Genomic DNA, 23,160 nt, shown 5'->3' on the forward strand with positions numbered 1-23,160 from the left:
AGACGGTCAACATAGAAATCAGATTGACTATGTGCTCTGCAGCCAAAGATGGAGAAGCTCTATACAGTCAGTAAAAACAAGACCAGGAGCTGACTGTGGCTCAGATCATGAGCTTCTCGTTGCAAAATTTAGGCTTAAATTGAAGAAAGTAGGGAAAAGCACTAGGCCACTCAGGTATGAACTAAATCATATTCCTGATAAATATACAGTAGAGGTGACAAATAGATTTAAGGAATTAGATCTGATAGACAGAGGGCCTGAAGAACTATGGACGGAGGTTCGCAACATTGTACAAGAGGTAGCAACTAAAACCACCCCAAAGAAAAAGAAATGCAAGAAAGCAAAATGGCTGTCTGAGGAAACTTTGCAAATAGCTGAGGAAAGAAGGGAAGCGAAAGGCAAAGGAGAAAGAGATACACCCAATTGAATGCAGAATTCCAGAGAATAGCTAGAAGAGATAAGAATACCTTCTTAAATGAACAGTGCAAATAAATAGAAGAAAACAACAGAATAGGAGGACCAGAGATCTCTTCAAGAAAATTGGAGATATGAAGGGAACGTTTCATGCAAAGATGGGCATGATAAAGGACCAAAATGGCAGGGACCTAACAGAGACAGAAGAGGTGGCAAAATTACACAGAAGAACTATACAAGAATGAGCTTAATGTCCCAGATAACCACGATGAGGTGGTCACTGACCTCGAGCCAGACATCCTAGAATGTGAAGTGAAATAGGCCTTGGGAAATCTGAGCAACAACAAAGCTAGTGGAGGTGACGGTATTCCAGCTGAGCTATTCAAAATCTTAAAAGAGGATGCAGTAAAAGTGCTACACTCAATTTGCCAACAAATTTGGAAAACTCAACAGTGGCCACAGGATTGGAAAAGGTCAGTTTACATTCCAATGCCAAAGAAAGGCAATGCCAAAGAATGTTCAAACTATAGCATCATTGCACTCATTTCACATGCTAGTAAAGTTATGCTTAAAATCCTACAAGCTAGACTCCAGCAGTATGTGGATCGAGAACTACCAGAAGTACAGGCAGGATTTCAAAGAGGCAGAGGAACTAGAGATCAAATTGCCAACATATGCTGAATCATGGAGAAAGCTAGGGAGTTCCAGAAAAACATCCACTTCTGCTTCATTGACTATGCTAAAGCCTTTGATAGTGTGGATCACAACAAATTGTGGCAAGTTCTTAAAGAGATGGGAGTACCAGACCATCTTATTTGTCTCCTGAGAAACCTATATGTGGGTCAAGAAGCAACAGTGAGAACTGGACATGGAACCACTGATTGGTTCAAAATTAGGAAAGGAGTCCGGCAAGGCTGTATACTGTCGCCCTGCCTATTTAAACTTATATGCAGAGCACATCATGAGAAGGGCAGGGCTAGATGAATCAAAAGTTGGAATTAAGATTGCCGGGAGAAATACCAGCAACTTAAGATATGCAGATGATACCACTCTAATGGAAGAAAGTGAAGAGGAACTAAAGAGCCTCTTGATGCAGGTGAAGAAGGAGAGTGCAAACGTTGGCTTGAATCTCAGCATTAAGAAAACCAAAATCATAGCATCCGGCCCTCTCAATTCCTGGCAAATAGATGGGGAAGAAATGGAGATAGTGACAGATTTTATTTTCCTGGGCTCCAAGATCACCTCAGATGGGGACTGCAGCCAAGAAATTAAAAGACGCTTGCTCCTGGGGAGGAAAGCTATGGCAAATCTAGACAGCATACTAAAAAGCAGAGACATCATCCTGCTAACAAAAGTGCGTTTAGTCAAGGCCATGGTTTTCCCAGTTGCAATGTATGGCTGTGAAAGTTGGACCATAAGAAAGGCTGAGCGCCAAAGAATTGAGGCCTTTAGAACTATGGTGCTGGAGAAGACTCCTGCAAGTCCCTTGGACTGCAAGGCGTTCAAACCGGTCAGTCCTAGAACAGATCAACCCTGACTGCTCTTTAGAAGGCCAGATCCTGAAGTTGAAACTCAAATACTTTGGCCACCTAATGAGAAGGAAGGACTCACTGGAGAAGAGCCTAATGCTGGGAAAGATTGAGGGCAATAGAAGAAGGGGACGACAGAGAATGAGGTGGCTGGATGGATTCACTGAAGCAGTAAGCGTGAACTTAAATGGATTCCAGAAGATGGTAGAGGACATGGGCATGATAAAGGACCAAAATGGCAGGGACCTAACAGAGACATGGGGTTGTGATGGGTTGGACATGACTTCGCAATTAACAACAAGACAAATTTTGCAAGCTCTACAGTTTATTCTGTCTATTCAATATAGAGATTTTTTAAAAATCAAATTGGATTTTTCAAGAGAGCTCAATTCTTACTGGGGAAAGTGTTGATTTTCTAATTATGCATAAACAAGATGGTAGGTAAAGTGCAATAAATTGTGTTTTTTGAGTGGTAGAAAACATTTCTGTTCACATATTTAGTTTCCTATATATTTGCACATCTTCCATAGTGACTTGACTTATGAAGTAGCTTGGAACAGATTAGTTGATTGTTGGTTTGCTGGTAACTTTGCTTAACAGAATAAATTTAGAGAAAATACTAAAAATAGTAATATTTTTGTAGGAAAGAATTCTTAAACTTGTGTTTTCAGGAGGAAAATGATAGGTTTTTTAGTAAATAACATGATGAGAAAGCTCAAATTACATAAGTTGATGTACAGCTAAGAGACAATAAGCTCGTGCATTACACAGTTCAAGGGAAAACCTCAACAGAGTAATAAGAGTTAGAAAAGAAAGAGAACTGAATGATCTGAGATAGGAAGAAAGAACCAGAAAGATTAAAGCAGAAAGTTAAGCCAGAGCACCAACAGTTGAAAGTTTGGAGTGCAGTAGATCTCAGCTGTAGCACCAATCCCAGTAGCAACCCTAACAGTATTGTTTTTGACTAGGTAGGATTGGTAGTAAATTTGGGCATTTAGCAAAATGAGGTTCACAAAGTCCCAATGGCAGCATAAACAAATGCGACCAATTGTGCAAATTGTTTAATGCATGTGAGGGCAGATTAAGGCCTGATAAAGGGAAGGAGATTGTTATTCCCTTTACAGAGGAAAAGGTAGCAAGAGGGAATAAAAAAAAAATACAAAGGACTACATTACAAAGAAACATTAAGTGACTTTGGCATTCAGTTTTTGGCTGAATTCTGATCAAAAGTCTATGAGACAGGACAATAAATAAAATTGTGGAAGGGATCCTTGCAACCTTAGGCAGGAGGCTGTTCCAAAGTGCTGCAGTGGTCACTGAAAAGGTGCATGTCCAAGGTCCTATCAGATGGCAACCTTTAAAGTGGGAACCTGGAATGAGCCCACCTAATGTAAACTAAGAGTGACAGGGAGATACCCTCAAGGAGTCATGTTGCAAGTAAACTGGCCCTGTGCCATGTAGTGCTTTAAAGATGATAGCCAGCTCCGAATTGTATCCCAAAAGCAACTAAGAGCCACTGCAGCTCATGCAGCAGTGTTATTGCTTGGGTGAACTATGGGGTAGCCAAAACTGTAAATGCCACTCCATTCTGATCCAGCTGCAGTGTCTAATTGGTCTTCAAGGACAGCCCCATGCAGATCCCGTTGCAGTAATCCAAACAGAAGGTAAGTGTGTCATAGAAAACTATCCATAAAATAGCTTGATGTTCAAAGAATGGGACTGAGAGAGAAAAAAAATCAGAATATGTGGAAGCCGCCAGTAATGAACTCCTTTTTCCTGTTTAGGGAATAGCTGAAGTTATATGCCTCAATGATTTCTGTGTCCTTAGATAAATGTGCAGTGCATTAAGAGAGAGCATCAAAGTATCGCCATATAGGCACACTGCATTTTAGAAGAGCTCACTTCCAGAACTTTAGAGAATTACTATCCAGGATCTCATGTACAAAATAATCAGACCAAAGTGAAAATAGAAGAATTAGAAACTTCTCAAAACAAAGATACTTAAAGTACAATTATATACCATTAAAAAAAAGAAAAAGACATTTTTGGGAAATTGTTGTGAATGCATAGGGAGTTTTGGGCCGAGTTTTGCATTAAAAATATGTGTATATGAAATAGATGATGGAGGTAATTTGCAACGATTAGGAGCTTTACCAGAAAGTAGCTAACATCTGCAGAAAGCAAATTAGGAAAGCTAAAGTAGAAAAAGAACAAAGCAGATTCTAGAAAAAAAAGGGCTGGCTGGCTGTTAAAAGATGGTAGGATAGTCATGGATAATGGGGAGAAGGCAGAGCTCTCAACTCCTACAGTACTTCAATCCTTTCAATAAGGGAACCATGTTCAAATGGACCTAGGTAAAACAACTGACAAAAGGAGGGCATGGCAACCCAAAGAAAGCATGGACATAAAGATGGAGATAAAATAAATAGGAACAAGTTGCTAGGTATTTCCAACGGAGTACGAACTAGAAAGCTTGGTGTTTATTAGTCCCAAAGTATTATAATACTAATTCAGTTTCCTGGGACCAATGTTCTTACGGTAAATGGAAAATTAACTAATTGATTAAAAAATCTTAGTGTTAAGTAAACAAATATACTTGATAAATTCCATGTAAATTGAAGAAATTTGTCTGCTCTAATTCAGAAAAATATTAAGAACGGTTTTATGTTTTCCTCTATATGGGATTTATGGATGAAGTCTACAAGAGGGGAGATTATGGTAAATTAAGAATTATTGTTTGGTTGCAAACAAAACAATGCAATCAATAGATTAAGACTACAAATTCAATGCACTTTTTCATTTATTCAAATTTTCTGCAGGAAGTAAACACTGAAAGAATTTAAAAAACTTCACACTGCAATATGTACAGTTTTGCGACATTACATGAATAAGTCATGTCTTAATAAAATGAGAATTTTTATTTTTTTAATCAGTGAAAACTTCACAACAAAAAAGGCCGTATAAATCCCATAATTTGTATGTATTTCAATGCAAAACAAGGTTACATTATCTGAAAATACTGCAAAAAAAAATTCAGTGGCTTTAACTGTAAATTAAAAACTTAACAATATTTGTGATTGGGGGCAAGGATAGGATATTTTTGTTTAAAAGAAGGTAGTTCTTTTTCCCCAGGCTCTTTCATTTGAAGCACATTCTTTCACAAAGCTGAAATACCATAGCAAAGTCATGTTCAGAAACAGAATACAGTGATGTTGGATAATCTGGTTTTGACAATTTTTGTCATTGCAGAGATGCACAGGATCCCCCATGCATTTATCATGCAGCAATAATTACAATTTTAAATAAAACATTTTCTATACATTCCTCCAGACTTGCACTGTATACATACATGCAAAATGTTAAACCTATGCAATAATATTTACATTTATTAATACATGGAATATACAGAACAAAATGATTAAAATGTTAATTTCTTTGCATTTGATATAATACAAAATATGTATTTTAAAGAAACCACTATTTACATCAGTTTTTAGAAAAAAAATTAAACATGTTAAGAAGTCTACATATTTACATATGTATACATATATATATAGATATAAAATATAACTTGCCAGTTTATTCAACTAAGATGCAGCAGAGAATTAACTGGTAATATTTTGCTCTCATTAGTGATGGTCCAGGGGAAAATGAAATATTAACAAAAAAAATTACATATTTCTTGTTACAGAAAAATAATTAAAGGTGACTGAGCACACCCCAAAAATCAAGTATTTCTGATCTTAGAAATTACAGTAGATTTCTGCTATTTATTAGACCAGTCTCGTCCTGAAAAAAAAATGGTATTGCATTGAAACTCAGATTTCTTAAAGAAGTACATCTCTTTTCAGGCTCACTTGGAAAACCTAAAAAAACAAGTGAATAAATGGAGGTGTTGCACTTGTCCAAAATCTGAGTAGTTTTTATTTGCAGGTAGGCATGTATGTGATTCAGTTGTGCAACCCATGATTGTGAATAGTCACTTGGAAGTAAGCCCTATTATATTCATGGGGTCACAGCCAAGTGTGGAAAATAAAACATTTTTCTTAGTAAAACAGAATGCCAAACGTTGGGTAGATCTCAATTTATGATTGTTTTCATATGATGGAAGATTAAGATTAATATACTTTATTATTATTATTGTATATATTTTATGCTTTTGTAACTGAATTTAGGCAGGATTAGAGATTCAGATAGGATCAAAAGAAGAAATAAAAATAAAGAGGGAAACAGAAGGAGTGGATAATTCCTAGTTCCTAAAATAACTTTTAAAGACAATTGACTGCTTTGTTTTTTTAGCTCTCAGCCCTGAGGTCAAGCTGAAACTAAAGCACTTGCAGGAATATTTGCCTTTTCTTCAAATCAAACCTTTCTCTTCATTTAGCATCTAAATACTTAACTTATACTTAACTGCATTACATGAATCAAGTTCAGGTATGTGATTTATATACTTTAATTTTAACTGCAATTCTAAGTTTTGCTGTGTGAAGGAAATAAATGTTTGAGTTGAGACATTAAAGGTGGTATTTAAGGTTTACAGTTTGAAATATTTCTAATTTTATAGATATTTAGAAATTTCTAATATAAAATACTAAAATGCAATGCTAAATAATGATTATTATCAAAATAATGCATGTGTGGGTGGGTGCTGAAGTGGCAAGAAGAGTAAAGCAACTAAACGGTATTATTAAAAGTTACGCAAAAAGTTTTAGCCAGATTTTCATGCCAATTTGTTTGAGACACAATAAACCAGTCAAGCCCATTAAATATGATCTCAAATATAACTTAATAGTTGAAAAGTGAGATTCTATATTAAAATGGCTGATTCTAAATGCTGTAAGGCAAAGAAACACATAAAAAACTGATTCACAACTATGTGAATAAAATCTTTGGAACTCAAAAGAAGTTATATTTGAGAATACATTATAAGATTGCACCATAATAGTGCATTAATACAGGTCTATTGAAACTTGCAAATAATTCTATGCATGAACTATTCCATGCACAGAAAATTCATTTTTTGTTCCTTATGTGCCACCTAGGCCAAAGTATGTGTTGTTGAAAGTGGGATGGAAGAGACAATGGGCAAAAACAAAAGACATTTAAGTTGAGGAGAATAGTTAGAAGAAAAAGGGATTGGAATACAGAACAGGTAGGCAGGGGCACAGCTGTTGCCAATAACCTTGACCCAAAGGTACCTTTTCAAAAGGCAACTGGACTTTGGTTTTTTTTGACAAAGCTTCTCATCCAATAAACCTTAGTCTTCAACGAAACATCTTCAAGAAAAACAAAGTCCTGTTGTCTTTTGAAAAAGCACCTTTGGGACAACCATGATGACTGAGAATCTCCATAGACTAATATCCTTGAGTATACCCACCCACCCCTTGAATCTTCCCAGATCATTCTTTCACTAGTTTGATTGCTGCTGATGTACTTGCCTTCAAGCATAGCATAGTGAGAAGTAGAGAAAAGTTAGTAAAGGGAAGATTGGTAAATGACCTGATGTAGAAGGCTATGTAAAAGATAAAGGAGAAAAGAACAAGGCACAGTACGTAGCTTTGCACTATTCCTCTTGTAAGAGACTTCCAGATTTCAGTTTTGATGAAATCTACAAAAACCAAAATATCCTGAGCTTCAGTTCTGGTGAATCACAGCCACCTGGAATAATTCAGCAGAACTTCCAAGGCACAATGTGTATGTTCCATTTAAAAACAAACACATTGTCCATGTTTTACACTCATGCAACTAAAAAAAAAGTTCAATTTAATTTCATTGGGTTTTTTTGCACCTATAATGAGCATAGGACTTGAACTTCAATATTACACTTAAGATTTGAAGCAAGAAGCAAGTAATTTGCTGCTACTGCTATGGGTCATGTAATGGGTTGTAATGAGGGTTAGGTAAAATTATGAGAATAAAGTCACTGATGGCACCTGGATATTATGCTAACTTCTGAAAGAAATAATGGTCATTTCTGGGAAACATTAACTGGACGATGTTACGCTATTTACATTTTATTCATAATTCATCTGATGGCATATTAGTTATTGTGGAAATAAATTTCCGGATTTTCAATTAGAGTTGCCTTCTCATTTACTTTCAGCATAACCTTTCATTTTATTTAGATAAAATGTTATATATCCAATGATATATATGTTTATATAAAAGTTTAATCTGTCACCAATAACTATTACACACATATTTTCAACATAACTAAACCTGCTGAAATGAGCTGCACTAGGCTTGGCTTTTTGTCAAGATGCAATTTTACCAAATCCATGGAAGAATTGAATTGATCTGGATTTAATCATAATAAAAGATGTTACCAAGTAATGTCTTTGAAATGCAGAAAATTATATATAAAAGTACCAGTAGCTTTGGTACTTCAAAATTATAATTATATAGAATTTTAAACAATGCACCATTTTACTGGAACTAATCGAAATTTAAGTTATTTTTTTTTTAACTTTGTAATCTGTTTAATATGCATTTCATATCTAATGAAATAAATTAAACCAACAATTTTGAAGATAAATTTATTAATGATGTTTCTTGCCACTTTCCCCTCTAGGTATCTGGAATTCCATGAATCAATAAAATAACATCTTTCACACTACTGGATGCTTAGTTTATTTACCTTACATATTTTCCAGTTCTATATTCAAATTTAGAGTTTATTTTAAGGCATTTAAATGTGAAAATCAGTTTATCTCTCCAATTTACAATTCCTTTCTTATTGCTGGATAGAAAAAGTTGAAAAATGACCATGAGCTGGTTTAGATCATTTGACAATTTATGTATCTTTCATCTTAGCTATATAAATCTTTTATATATATGAATTCATGAAAAATAGATCACAATGATAGATTGACTATCATGATTTTTTTTTTCTTTTTTTAAGCATGAGTCTGGAATCTTTCAACTTTATTCATATGTTAATTTCTCTGGAAAATTTGAATAAATGTAAATAAAAAACAATTAATAGTAATGAAAGAGATTTATCTTTTACTGCCAGTAATTTATGATTCAGCTTCATTATTTTTTAAAGTCACAACCTAGATTTTAATTTATTTCAGCTGAGTGTCTAGGAAAGAGGCAACTAAAGAAAAGACAGTATTTCTTGTGGTTTTGTCAGATTATGCAAATACAAATTACAAGCTATTTGGAAGCACTAGAAATTTCATTGTGTACAATTCTCTAGTTAACACTGATAAGTATTACAAAACCAACAAATAAATGACTTGGCTTGGATGATGATCCATTTATATATATAAAAATATTCTTCACATTTTATAAATGAGCAGACAATGTAAGATGATAGTAGCCCAGTTGTGAGAGAAAATATATATGTTGAACAATGCACTTCCACCTTATATTTAAACCATACTGCATTACATGAGTAATACCAGTATCTCCAAAAAAGATCCTGTTTTACATATCTTACTACAGTTGCTTTTGTCTCTAGTTATTCCTACATTCGTCCAAGTATATGTAAAAAAATCTGCTCATGTGATTTCTTTTGTTTGCTATGTGTACAAATCACATACAGCTTTTTAAAATGTCTGTGATTTATCACTTTCATGGTTTTGAAACATGTAAGGAAAATATTATGGGTTTACATAAGCACATACTTATGTGCAAGGACAGTAATAGCAGTTACTCACTGAGTACAATCCAGCTGCAAATTACTCATGGACATTTATATAATTAACAAGTCATGATGACATGTATTGTGATAAATTTCCAGTAAAGCAAAAATAAAGAACTAAAGCTGTATGCATTTTAAATATCAGCAAAAAAATTTCATCAAATAAAACCATAGCTATACCATGCTCTTCTCAAATCATGCTAGATTTACATTATTTTATTCAACGAAAATATTTAAACCTGATTGTAAACACTTTGTAAGATTTTAACTTATTCGGGTTCTTTTTTTATTGTTAATACCTTTTCTAAGTGTCCATATATTTCTCCATTGTGTTGAATGGACACCTTATTATTTGAATGGCTACTGTATATATTTCTTCTATTAGGAAATGTTTTACATTCTGTGACAGGAGACAACTCTTTCTTCATTGTGACAGAAGATGAATTTTCTATAAATGATTTATCTCTCCAAGCATCTTTGCTATGGGTTTCCTGAATATTAATAGGGTTTCCTCCCTTTTGTAACATGTAATACAATATTGGATTAGTTTGGGTCAGTCTTGGGGAGTCTCTCTCAAGGTCATTTTTGTCAGAATCAGTGATGACCCATTTTAGAGGTCCCCTTTCATTAGGTACATGGCAAATGCTAAACTGGTCACATTCTGGTTTTGATGATACTGTGCCTCCCAAATGTTCAGTGAAGGGAGAACTGGCAGGACTCTTCATAGCAACTGAATATTGAAATGTTTGGTAGTCCAAGAAATTGCTTGGTTGCCCGGGGTTCCCCATGAAGGTATGCACAGGAGAAACATTGAATTCAGGTTTGTCATTATTTGTTAGGTTATGTTTGCTTCCTTTCTTTTTGCCATCTGTTACTGATAAATTATTTCTAAGCTGAGACATATCTTTTTCACAATTTTCTGATAGAAGCAGTTGTTTTAGCACATTAAATCCTTTACTTTCTCTAGACCAACTTCTGTTTTCACTTTCATTATTTGACCCATAACCTGAAGAATATTTTATTTCAAAATCAGTTTTGATGAACTTAGATTCTTTTTGGTTAAGACAGCTCCCATACAAAGCATCTGCACTAGACTTATGATTGTTCATGACATCAGATATTCTACCTTTATTACTTTTTAGTATTTTTAAAGGACCTTCTAAAGAATCAGAATGCAATTTTCTCTTTTTGGGGAGCATACTGTGACTTTTTGATTCCACAAAACTCTGTTCATGATTTCTCCTGTCCAGGATATCTGCAGAGCAACCATCTTGACTCTGTCTCAGCAATCGACTTAGAAGTCCATTCTTTGAAAAGGAAAAGTCTTGAGATGTAAGAGACTGGGACTGAAATTCTTCTGATGCTGGAGAAATAGCTATATTTCTCTCTAATGAATGAGTCATTTCTGGAATTTTTTTATGAACATTTTCAATTATTTGTTGAGCATTTGAATTCTGAAGGGCACTGGATTCTTCCTCAGAAGGCTCGGCTTTTATTTTTACAGTTAGTATTTGTTCATTCAAAACTTTTTCTGTTGGATCTTGTAAACTCTCGTCTTTTAAAAATATTTTTTCCTTTGTTTCATTCATATTTTTGTTGGAGGTTCCCAGAAGTAACTGAAGCACAGTGCGTCGTTCTAGCAGATTTTGGATTTCTGAACCGGGAAGTTTTTGTTCTCCTGGGAGAAACTGATTAGTGAGCATTCTGTTTTTTTCAAGTGTACATGATGCATTATGAAGCAGGGAAGTATTTAGTCCATCTATCAATCCTACTGGTTTCTCAGTGTTAGGAGTCATCAGTTGTTTGCTTGCTTGTCTTTGGTTATCCACTGACATGGAAGACTGCATCCCACATTGAGCTAAGTTTTGCAATAGTTTACTTGCACTGAAAGATGAAGGTGTTTGTAAAGTTTCTTTTTTATTCTGTTTACTTCCATGAAGTTCTTTGTGAATAGTAAGATCTATCAAGTGTTTAGAAGCTGAATTAGTTAGTCTTTCAGGCTGTATGATGCAGGTATATGGCGGTGAATTACATTTTACCATTAAAGGAGAATTGTGTGAAAGGTTGATAGGTGAATCTGCTTTTGCAGAAGTTTGCAAAGGAGGAGTATGTACTGGAATTATTCGATTAGTATTAGAAGAGTCAATAATAGGAGTTCTGTTACACATTGAAAAATTAAATTTCGCCACATCAGCTGGAACTAATGTTCCTTCGGTTTCTTTAACTTTGGGTGTATTTTCTTCTTCCTTATGGCCGAGTAGTAACTGCAGTAAAGTTACTTTTTGATGTGGATTCAATTTTGTATTTTTAGAAGTATCCTTTTCTTCTATGTTTTCCAGACATGGGACTTTAGATTCCCAATTATGAAACAAGGATTGAGTTAAATTTTCTAGCTGCCCTGAATCTTGAGTATTTGTTTTTTGTTTGAAAGACAAATCTATAGGAAGACAATTTGAATGGGAACTTTCATCATCACTACTATCATCTTCTGTAAAACTTGGGTTGTTGTCAGAATATTCATCAACAGTGGTTGGTGTACTGCTTTCCTCAAAAATACTGGACCTGTCATTTTGTTCATATCGCTTGGTCTGCTTAGTAGTACTATGATTTTTCAGGAGGTGCAAAAGTAAACTACTGTTAGTAGGTGGTTTCATATGACTTTTTTCTGATGTTTTGTAGTTTATAATTTTCGGAGATGAATGAATTATGCCCATATGTCTCTGAAAATTTGTGATATTGCTTTTATTGTTTATTGTTTTGTTTGAACATCTTGCCTGACCATTCAAATGGCTTTCCATTCCTTTTGATAGTTTAAAATGACTAACATCTTTTGGAGCAGTTTCTTTTAATCTTGCCATAGCAGAAAGTCTCTCACTTGCGATTTGATTAGCATTTTGTGCTTTTAGAGCATGTTCCCTGGAATACTGCTGCAAGTGTGCTTCACTTGAAAGAAGCAAAGCAAGTTGGCTACAGGCAACACTTGGTTTAGGGGATGCAGCAGGACTAGATCTTTTTTCTACCATGTTTGCAACAGCTTGTAATCTTGCAGCACAAGAAAGTGATTCATTCATCGCTTTTGAACCACTCTGTCCTGAATGTGTAGATTCTTTAAACCGATCTTGAACTAGATTTGTTGTTAGCTCTGGCAGACCAGTCTCCAGTTTCTCATCTTTCAATTTGTTTTTCTTTAGCAAAGTTTTCAAGTGACTGGATGCAACACCATAGCACCTCAAGTCTTTCTCTACCTGCGAGGAATCATTGCTGAGCGAATACCCTTGCTCTTTAAGGCTCTGCTTAATTTGTTGCGACAAAGCAACACTCTGCAACCTAGAGCTAAATGACTGTAGTAAGGAAGCCAGCAACGTGCTATCTTGCTTGCTTTTAGGCACATTTTCAACCATGCCAGCCAACAATGCTTCTTTTTTCTCATTTATATCCACAAGAGAATCAGATAATCGCCCTTTGTTTTCAGCATTCCAGTCTTCAGAAGACTGTAGCAATCTTGCCTTTTTATGATGCAACATTCCAGAACTTCTATATGTATGTGTGTTAGGAACACCATCTCTCTGACAGCTGGGAGATGCATTTCCAGAAACGCTGAAATTCTGATCTTCAGCATTACTAGTAGGCTTTTTGTCAACCACAGAACCCGAACCTCCGGCTGTCTGATGCATTAGTAATCCCTCTAAGTAAGTTAGAACAATGGAATCTTGGTGCATCTCAGAGACAAGATCTTCTCCATGAGTCATGTTCAACACAAGTATCCACAAAAGCTCTCTTTTTATTCCACTTAGGATCTACTGTATTATATGTGAACTGAAATTTAGCTCAGCAAATAAATGTATACTTTTCCCCCCAAATCTGATGCAAGATAGATGCAATAGTCTTTTCCAGATCTTTCCATTAAGTATTTGTAGAAGATGCAGTGTTCCATTTTTCTCTGTTTTAATATACACAATTTATGAAGTCAAGGGACTATTTAAAATATGGTGCCAGGTTAAAAATATTTTTTAGGAATTGACAATAATGTTTTCCATCTTCTTTCATCATATTACGAAGACTTGATTCCTGTAAAATAAAAAGAAATAAAATCAAGCCAAATCAGAAAATAAATTACATTACATACAAACAGGTATATTTCAAGATTCTATATACAACTTCAGCGAAACCTTCCTATATAATTTTATTCCCCTTCACTTGATTTTGAAGAGCACTGGAAGCTGCAATAGCTTTGGAATGCAGTTGTGTGGGCAATTTATGAGTCGTTCCACAGTCCTAATAAACAGATCAATACTCTTTAAAAAATCTTGATCAGGATTTCTATTAGATTGATGAGAAATTTAGAAAAGTTGTAGACTGACCATTTACACTAGTTTAGAAATGGTAATGTTTCCAGTTTTTGGATTAATAGGTTTTAATAATAACTCTATGAAGTTCAAAGAAAGGTATGGGTTTATTTTTTAATGGATGATTATTCCACAATTATCATCATAAATAAGTCATAAATAACACATGGTAGAAGTAGATATAGCAGTAGTTATATACAAAGTAAACTTTCACATTTGGCGAAAGAGAAATAACATATGAAGTAGTATGCATAATAGTCAGATAGTACAGATAGTATCAACTTATGGCTGGTTGCTTAAGACCATTCAAAATTATGATGGTCTCAGAAAAGTTATTATTATTTATTAAAAAAAATTTGCTGCTCATCATGTGGTAACTTTGGTCAGCTTAGAATATTAAAAAGAATAACACAACAGAAAAACCTGTATACAATAACAATAAAATACTATAAAAACAAATTATCAACTTTAACTAAAAGGTGGGGAAGGAGGATGAGCGGGAGGGGAGATGGGATTAATTTAATTTCTCAACCACCTCCAGTGTGATGCTTCCTCAGTTCTTTATGGCTTGTAAAGCACTTCTGGCCATCATAAAATGTTGTGCTCTCCCATCACATGGTAATCTGACTGTATTTTGGGTGCTTGCCAACCAGCTCACCTTTATGACTGGTTGCAGGGTTCTGCAGTCACATGACTGCACTTTGCAACATTTTTGTTGTTTCTGACATTTTTTGCCAATTTCCAGCAAAAAAAGCCATTTGTAAAAATGTGTTTGCAATTACAACTGTAATATTCATTTAATGACCATGGATTTGCATAACGTTTTCAGTGATTTGCTTAAAGACCACCACAAAAAATGTAAACTCAGGTCCATTCATGTGGGTGCCTTAATTTACAACCTAATAACTTATACCTGGAAATCAAGTCTCAATTGTAGTCATAAGTGAAGGACTACCTGTAGATGCTGAGGTGAGGTAATTCATGAGGAATGAGAGACATTTAAACTTTTTAAGGTACTCGAAGAAAGTTAACTATTATTCACTCCTGGTGATCCATGGGGAAATAAATTAGATAATTGGATGAAGCATTGATTGGTCTTCCAAACACTAGGCACTTTAGAGGAAATCATTAATGTGCCTAATTTAAAAAAAATATTAGAAGGAAAAAAAACCCAAACACAAGAAATCTGTAAAAATGATAAGAGATTTTTTTGATAAGTTCTCCATATTAAGAATTTTCTTTCCTCAGGAAGAAACACAAATCTGTACTCTCATCATAGCTCCTCACTTTACTAATTGTAGGAAAACCAGTTTCAAAAAATAGTAAAATCCTAACCTTAACCTAAATGACTACAAAGAAAACTCCAGATCTGACATGAAATGTTCTATTCATTAATTATTGTATTAAAATTATATTCACAATTGTTTACATATATGTAATGCCAACAGAAGGTATATCTAATCCATTATAGATGAAACATACTATAATCTTATCAGTATTAGCTACAATAAAATCCATTCTTAAATATAATAGCATACTATTATACATATAATAGTATAATAAATGTAATAGCATAATAAATGGTTCAAACAAAACCAGATAAATTATATTTACGTGGAGCGTAATAATAATCAGGCACATTTACCGGTAGCTTACTTCCTCTTAAAAACTGTGTTTTTTAGTACAGGATAGATACAAACTTTAGCAAGCAATCAGAATTGAAAGAATATATAATTAGAATGAGCCTACTTAAACATTTAAGCACTTTTGGTCAGTCAGTGGATGACAAGAGAGCCTGGCATATTACATACCATGGAGTAATGAAGAGCTGGATACAACTTAGCGACTGAAGAACACTTAAGCAATACCTAACTTAAAACTGAGGAAAAGAGACTAACGTTGAAAATGATTCTTAATTACTATACTATTTTTTTTAAGTATCAATTTACTCAGAGCTTAATAGTAGTCTTTAGCGATCTTAAGTGGTCTAAATCTGAATGAGCCCTTTTATCTATATTTAGATTTTGAAATTATCTATGTTTCCTTAAAAAAAGGCAAATGCTCAGTATTCAGCTGGATAGTTTAATAAAGATGGGTGTTCTCAATTTTACTAGGCTTCTTTAAAAGTCATTATGACTAGATATTCTGCACCCAAGGTTCATTAATTAGAGGATTATTTTTATACTATAATTTTTTCTTGTTTTCAACTGTCAGCCTGTTTTGATCTCTAGATATATCTATATATAAATCTAGATTTAAATATTAAATAATATAAAATATTGTTTATATTCTAGAAACTTGAACAAGTTATTAAAAAGTTTTTAATGGGAAAGATAAGCACCTTAATTTTATTTTAATTATTAGTAAATTGATCGTGGAAATTACAACATTCCTCATTTTTAGTTTTACCATTTTGAATTACATTTCTCTTTTTTTAGTTGTTTAGTCATAATGTTATTGTATTTATTTGAAAGGTTTGGGGAAGGAAATGTAATTCTGACACTTATTTACATGATAATCTTACACATTATAAGAAACTTTGAATCCTAGTGGGGGGATGTTTTATGGTAAAATTCATGACCTAATAGGAATGCAGTACTTTAGATCATCAACTAATGGGCAATCAAGTTTGAGATTTTGATTTATTACTATTTGGACAACCCAAAACGAAATGAAAGTGTATACAAATATAATAAAGCAATCTTATCCTGATTTTTAGCAGCTGTGAGTTACTAACTGAACCAGAAATTTGTCCTGGATTATTACAAATTATTACAAATTTATAGCATTTAAAATTTAAAATATATTATTAAGGTGCAGTATTAATTTGGATTGAGTTCATACCACGTGTCTTAAAGAATATTAAATATAATTATTGTCTTAAGAAGATTCTTAGTTCAAGAATCTTATTGGATGCAACAGATAATGCTTTGATTGAGCACAAACACACTGCAGCAACTTGGAACACCAGAAAAGGGAAACAAACCGCCCATACATCATTTTCCAACAAAATGCATACCCATTACATCACAAGCAATACAAACTATGAAAAGGAGAACATGACCATATATCAAAAATATCTCAGAAACAACAACAGACTATTGCAACCACACAACATCACTGTAGCAATCAACTCAAATAAACTCCTCCAAAACATCTTAAATAAACCAAAAGCCCTAGTAGTCCATAGGAAAACATAGGAGTTATCTATAGTATAAGGCCCATAACAAGCACTGTGAAAGACAGGCAGGCAGAAGACTAGCAGAGCACATTTGTGAACAACAGCTAGGGGTCAGAAGACACAATGAAAGCCTTAATTTCAGAACACATGACTAAAACACAATTTCAATTGGGAAACAGTGAGTATCTTACCAAGCAAAATTTAAAAATGTTAGGGAATTCCTGAAAGCTTGGCATTCAGAAAATTAGCTATCAACAGACACATAGAAAAATAAAACATATTTACATACGGTTCAAAACAAACAACAAAAGCTTAAAAGGAAACAAAAAGACCAGAACACATTCCCTCCAGCAGATAAACAGAGAATAACACAAGTCAATCAAGCAGGAAGCAACAGTACAACGGATTTACACTCACTAGCACTGATGCTACCTAGTTGATTAATGAAACATCACATATTGGCTTTGCCTTTAGAAAATGGTTTAAAGATGCGATATAACTCTTGAATTGTAATACAACAACCTGGTCACATCATCAAATATGGAAATAGCAAAAATGGCTATCCTTTTATAATAGAAAGACAATCTGGAATTTATCATGTATTCACTCTCTAATTATGAATAATTTCTTTATTGATGTAATGGAGAGACTAATGAATATTACTCCTTATTTGATCTATGTGCATATATTAATCTGAAATGGACAGCTTGTAAAAGCTAATGCAGCTTTTTAAAAAACTGTTTTCTATATGTAAATTAATATGGTTTTGCTTTCTTGATTTAATTTTAAAATTTATTTATCTTGAAGAAAATAAAGTATTATAGGATTCGTGCATTTTACAAGCCATCTTAAAGATCATTTAATTATTTCCCCCCCATCAATAATTTTAGCATTTATTTGGTGCAGACTGTTCTTTACATCTATAAATTTATATAATGCATACTAAAGGTTAATCATTAATACTTATACTAAATCAAAACTGAATAGTCCACAGCTTTAAAATGAAATGTGAAAAATATATTTTTATTTCACAATGTTTCTATGTACTACTGAAAAAAACAAGCAAACTTAGAACAAATGTATAAACTATTGAAAACTGCTTAGTCATGCACATGAAATAGGTGGTCACATAAATTCAATTATGAAATCTATTTAGTAACTATGAAAATAATTTAATAACCATAAAACTAACCTTTAATTTTCTTTATATATTTATATTTTTCTTGCAGCACCAAAGTTGATTATTTAACATATAATAAATCTACAGCAATGATCAAAGTAACAGCTACATCATCATGAAAACCTTTTAGCAGCGTCCCAATTTTACAATTGACTACTCCATACTTCACTTTTCTTTTCCTAATTATTAAAGAAGCTGTGAAAATTCGAATTTAATGGAAATCCTCACCTGCTCTCTTTATATAGCAGACACATACATTCTTTTCTTTTATTGGACAACATGTACATTTTGAAAAGAGAAATAATTTGTTAGTGACATGTTTTTTAAGCAACACTTGTTTGAAATCTAAACAGCATAATAATTTTCATTTTTATTCAGATAGGGGGTTTCCCATACATGTTTAGATTTTTAGAAGATTAAACATACAATTATTGGACTTTGCAAAAGCAGGATAGGAAGAATATTGCTGCTTTTGAATTTTGGTCTTGGAGAACACTCCTAAGAATACTATGGAAAGCCAAGAAAAACAAACAAATAAATCATCAAACAAATCAATCCAGAGTTCTCACTTGAGGCACAAATGAATAGACTCAAACTGTCCTACTTTAGATACATTATATAAAGAATTATCTTTATGGAGAAGACCCTAATGATAAGAAAGAAGAAGGAAAGAGAAGAGGATAACCAGCAGGAAGGTGAATCGACTCAGTTACAGTAACTTTAAATGCACTATTGAAAGAACTAAAAGTCCAGTTCACTTTGTTATGGAGAAAATCTGTATGTTCACTAAGAGACAACATTGAGTTGTCACATAATCAACCAATTAATCAAATGTGCAGAGTACAAAGTAAAAAAAACAAAAGCTAGAGTGAAAAAAAACTCCACAGAAAAATGTGCAAGTGATGCTTTCTTCCTTCCCTTGCATTTATTTCCCAAATGTTAATGTAAATATTTGTGCTTTATACTGAACAACATAAAGTCTTTTATCTATTATTTTTGGCTGTTATCAACTAGGAATCATAATCCAAATGTCTACCTTTGTTTACCTTGCTGTGTGGTTTGTAGTACACAAGATACTACTTAAATTCCTGCTTAAATTTGGTTAGATGTCTATTTTGAATATATATTGTCATTTTCTAATTGCTGTGTACTCTCCAGTTCTGGTTACCTAGTCTTGTATCATTGGCAGTTTTTCTTTTTTAATGTTGTGCCAAATATGTCTTGTAACTGTCAGCATGAATCATAGTAATAGTGGTATTTCTCTGGAATTGGCCCTAATAGAAACATTTGTAGTTTCATTTCAAAACTGAATTGACCTATTTGTTTCAAGTACATTTTAGGGCAGTGGTGGCGAACCTATGGCACGGGTGCCAGAGGCGGCACTCTGAGCCCTCTCTGTGGGCACACGCGCCGTTGCCCCAGTCCTAGGCCTTCAGCTGGGTTTTATAAACCTTTTCGCTTTAGGCCTCCGCCGCCGTGTGCAAAAAAAAGGTTCAATCAGTCAATTTCAATTTCTCACGGGAAAAAAAAGATCTTGCAAAGTTGGAATTGATTGAACTTTTTAGTCCCACCCAGCCTGCCGTTACCACTGCAGCCACGCCCACCCAATGGGCCACACCCACCCAATGGGCCACACCCACCCAATGGGCCACACCCACCCGGCACCCGACAATACATAAGTGGGTTTTGGGTTGCAGTTTGGGCACTCGGTCTCTAAAAGGTTCGCCATCACTGCTTTAGGGGTTTTTTTTTTAACGACCACATGTGATAAAATGTGCTTTGTTGTGGCACAGGTTTCAATTTAAATACTACAACAAAGAACTAAATGATGCAGGCTTATTTAAGAATGAAGCAGAGAGAATGCTAATTGGATGATCCAAAACAATAACAACAACAATAATAGTAGCAATAATTACGACCAATGTTCTTTATACAATCAATGGCAACTTTGAACAAGGCAAACTGCACATATGAATTGATCAAAAAAAGAAGTAACTTTATGTGGATGATTTAAAATTATTTGGAAAAACAAAGGCTGGATTCCTTATTAAAAGCACAAAAGACCACTGTAAATATATTGGGATGTGATTTGGCACTGACAAGTGTGCAACCATAACCATGAAGGCAGGAAAAAATATTGAAGATGATGAAATATGGGTTAACAATGAAGATTTTATATAAGGCAAGTAGCACCAGAAGGTTAAAAGTATTTGGGAACTGTGGAAGCTTCTGATTTATTAAGAATCAAAATAAAGAAAATACTTTTACTAAATATATCAAACAAGTTCAGAAAATTTTGAAATCAAAGTTTAATGGTGGAAACATTGAGCAATTAATACCTAACCGGTCCTATTATATGAATAGCACAGCTTGCCAAATTCTGGTGTCCACTCTCACCATTCCAGCCACCATGCATAATGAGGCATTAGAGATGCAATGTGAAACTTGAAAAATTGTTCTTACGAATTTAGACTGGACAAGTTCTAATGGTGCGAGATTGGAAGATGGACCAAGTTGTGCACCATATAGCAACTGGGCTACAGACATAGCTTCAAAAGTTTGATGGCTGCAGGTATGTATTGACCTCCACTAGTATAATAAAATCTTAAAATAGCTGTTGCGCTCCTATGTATATTTTGTGAAGAACAGTTGACACGAGCCCTTTTATGTCCATTAGCCTAAAAAATTACTCCCAGATATTGAAAGCATTGCACCTGTTTGATGGAATGGTGGTTAATAATCCAGGTATGCTTTTTGGGGAAATTTGCAAATGCCATTATTTTAGTTTTAGAGTACTTGATTTCCAACTGGTTCTCTTTACAACAGTGTACAAAGTGTTCAGAGCTCTCTTGAACCCTTTAAAGAATTACTGCATCATCTGCATATAGCAGCATAGTAATATCTCTCTTTGCTAGTTTAGGTGAATGAAAATTCAATCTTGCCAGCTATTTTATCACATCATTTATATAAAAAATAAATTTAAAATGTGCCACTATGTAGCCTTGTTTTATTCCCTTAGTAGTTGGAATAGGGGCTGTCAGATGTCCTTGACAGGTAAATTTACTCTGAGCTCTGTTCGTTTCTGTAATGCACAAATAAGTAGTAGTAGTTGGTGATAAGTGGTAGTATTATACAGCAGTAGTTGGCAATCAATGGTGATATTAGCTTCATTTGAGATATAGAGTCAAATGCTGCCTTAAGATCAAGAAAGGCTGCGTAGAGTGAAATAGTAGTCTGAGAGATGTATTTTGCAACAAGATGAACTATAACACATTAGTCATTTGTTGAGGGGCCTTCCCTGAAACCAGCTTGTTCCTTCATCAATAATCTTTCCTGTTCCATCCAGTCTGCTTCCATTGAAGATGTCTTGCATAAAGTTAGCTTATAATATTAAGAAGATTTATAGGTTGATAGTTGGCAGGATCAGTCTTATTCCCTTTCTTAAGTATAGGGACAGATTTATCTTCTACATCTTCTTTATTTCCTCTTTTACCACTTGGGGTGTCAAGGGAGATACAATGTCCTGGCTCTTCTGGAGGCCTCAACCATTGTTAATTGATGTTGTATAATGTCTTTGATGTTGTCTTTCCTTCTTTTTCTGGGTCTGCCTCATGTTCTTTGAATTTCTCCTCCTTTTGGATATGCCTTGTACAGTATGGAATCCCACGACATCCTCTCCAGGTGAGCGAACCACTTTATTTACTGTTTTTGTGTATAATTAAAGATTGGTGTACAGTAACCTGTGTCCCTCATTCTAGAGCATCCCTTGAGATGCAAGGTTCTTTCTGTTCTGGATCATCTATAAGCTGCTTCTGAATGTTAAGTGATCTCATCCTCATATTTTCATGATTAGCAGGTTTGTTCAATTCTGATAATAATGGGTTTATAGAAGATTAAGAGGGCCTAGAGGCAAACAAAATCACTACTAAAAGCCAACATGAACAGACCCTGGAGCACCCCACTATACACTTCCCTCCATGTAGATGCAGTTCCATTGAGGACCACATGCTGAGTACGGCAAGTCAGCCAACTACGAATCCATCTGGTGGTGATGCTGTCTAACCCACATTTTTCTATCTTATCGAGTAGTAGGTTGTGATCTACTTTATCAAATGCCTTACTGAAGTCCAAGTAAATTATATCCACAGCATTCCTCTGATCCACTAATTTTGTCACTTTTGACAAACCTCAAAAACAGATCATGCTAGACAAACCTTATTGCATTCTTTGACCAAGTGACAAAATTAGTGGACCAGAGGAATGCTGTGGATATAATTGACTTGGACTTCAGTAAGGCATTTGATAAAGTAGATCACAACCTACTACTTGATAAGATAGAAAAATGCAGGTTAGACAGCATCACCACCAGATGGATCCGTAGCTGGCTGACTGGCCGTGCTCAGCGTGTGGTCCTCAATGGAACTGCATCTACATGGAGGGAAGTGTATAGTGGGGTGCCCCAGGGCTCTGTTCTGGGCCCAGTGCTCTTCAACATCTTCAATGATTTGGATGAGGGGATAGATGGGGAAATCATCAAATTTGCAGACGACACCAAGCTGGCAGGAATAGCCAACACTCCAGAAGACAGGCTTAGGATACAGGAGGATCTGGACAGACTTGAACACTGGGCACTATCTAACAAAATGAAATTCAGTGGTGAAAAAAGTAAGGTTCTACATTTAGGCAAGAAAAACCAAATGTACAGATATAGTATAGGTGGTACCTTGTTCAATAGTAGTAACTGTGAGAGGGATCTCGGAGTCCTAGTGGACAATCACTTAAATATGAGCCAGCAGTGTGCTGCAGCTGCCAAAAAAGCCAACACAGTGCTGGGCTGCATTAACAGAGGGATAGAATCAAGG

The 23,160-nt window shown here is 34.5% G+C and overlaps 1 protein-coding gene across 1 annotated transcript in view; it reads right to left on the reverse strand.

The window, feature by feature from the left end:
• Nucleotides 1–8,762: 8,762 nt before the first annotated feature.
• The window catches only part of NRIP1 (nuclear receptor interacting protein 1), a 75,036-nt gene continuing 60,638 nt past the window's right edge, over nucleotides 8,763–23,160 (reverse strand). The window contains exon 2 of the mRNA XM_015813802.1: nucleotides 8,763–13,659. Within this exon, the coding sequence (XP_015669288.1) occupies nucleotides 9,861–13,340 (3,480 nt within the window). The 5' untranslated portion in view covers nucleotides 13,341–13,659 and the 3' untranslated portion in view covers nucleotides 8,763–9,860. The remainder of the gene's footprint in view (nucleotides 13,660–23,160) is intronic.

This window comes from Protobothrops mucrosquamatus, unplaced genomic scaffold, assembly GCF_001527695.2.
Source record: "Protobothrops mucrosquamatus isolate PMUCROS unplaced genomic scaffold, P.Mucros_1.0 scaffold196, whole genome shotgun sequence".
Taxonomy (NCBI): Eukaryota; Metazoa; Chordata; class Lepidosauria; order Squamata; family Viperidae; genus Protobothrops; species Protobothrops mucrosquamatus.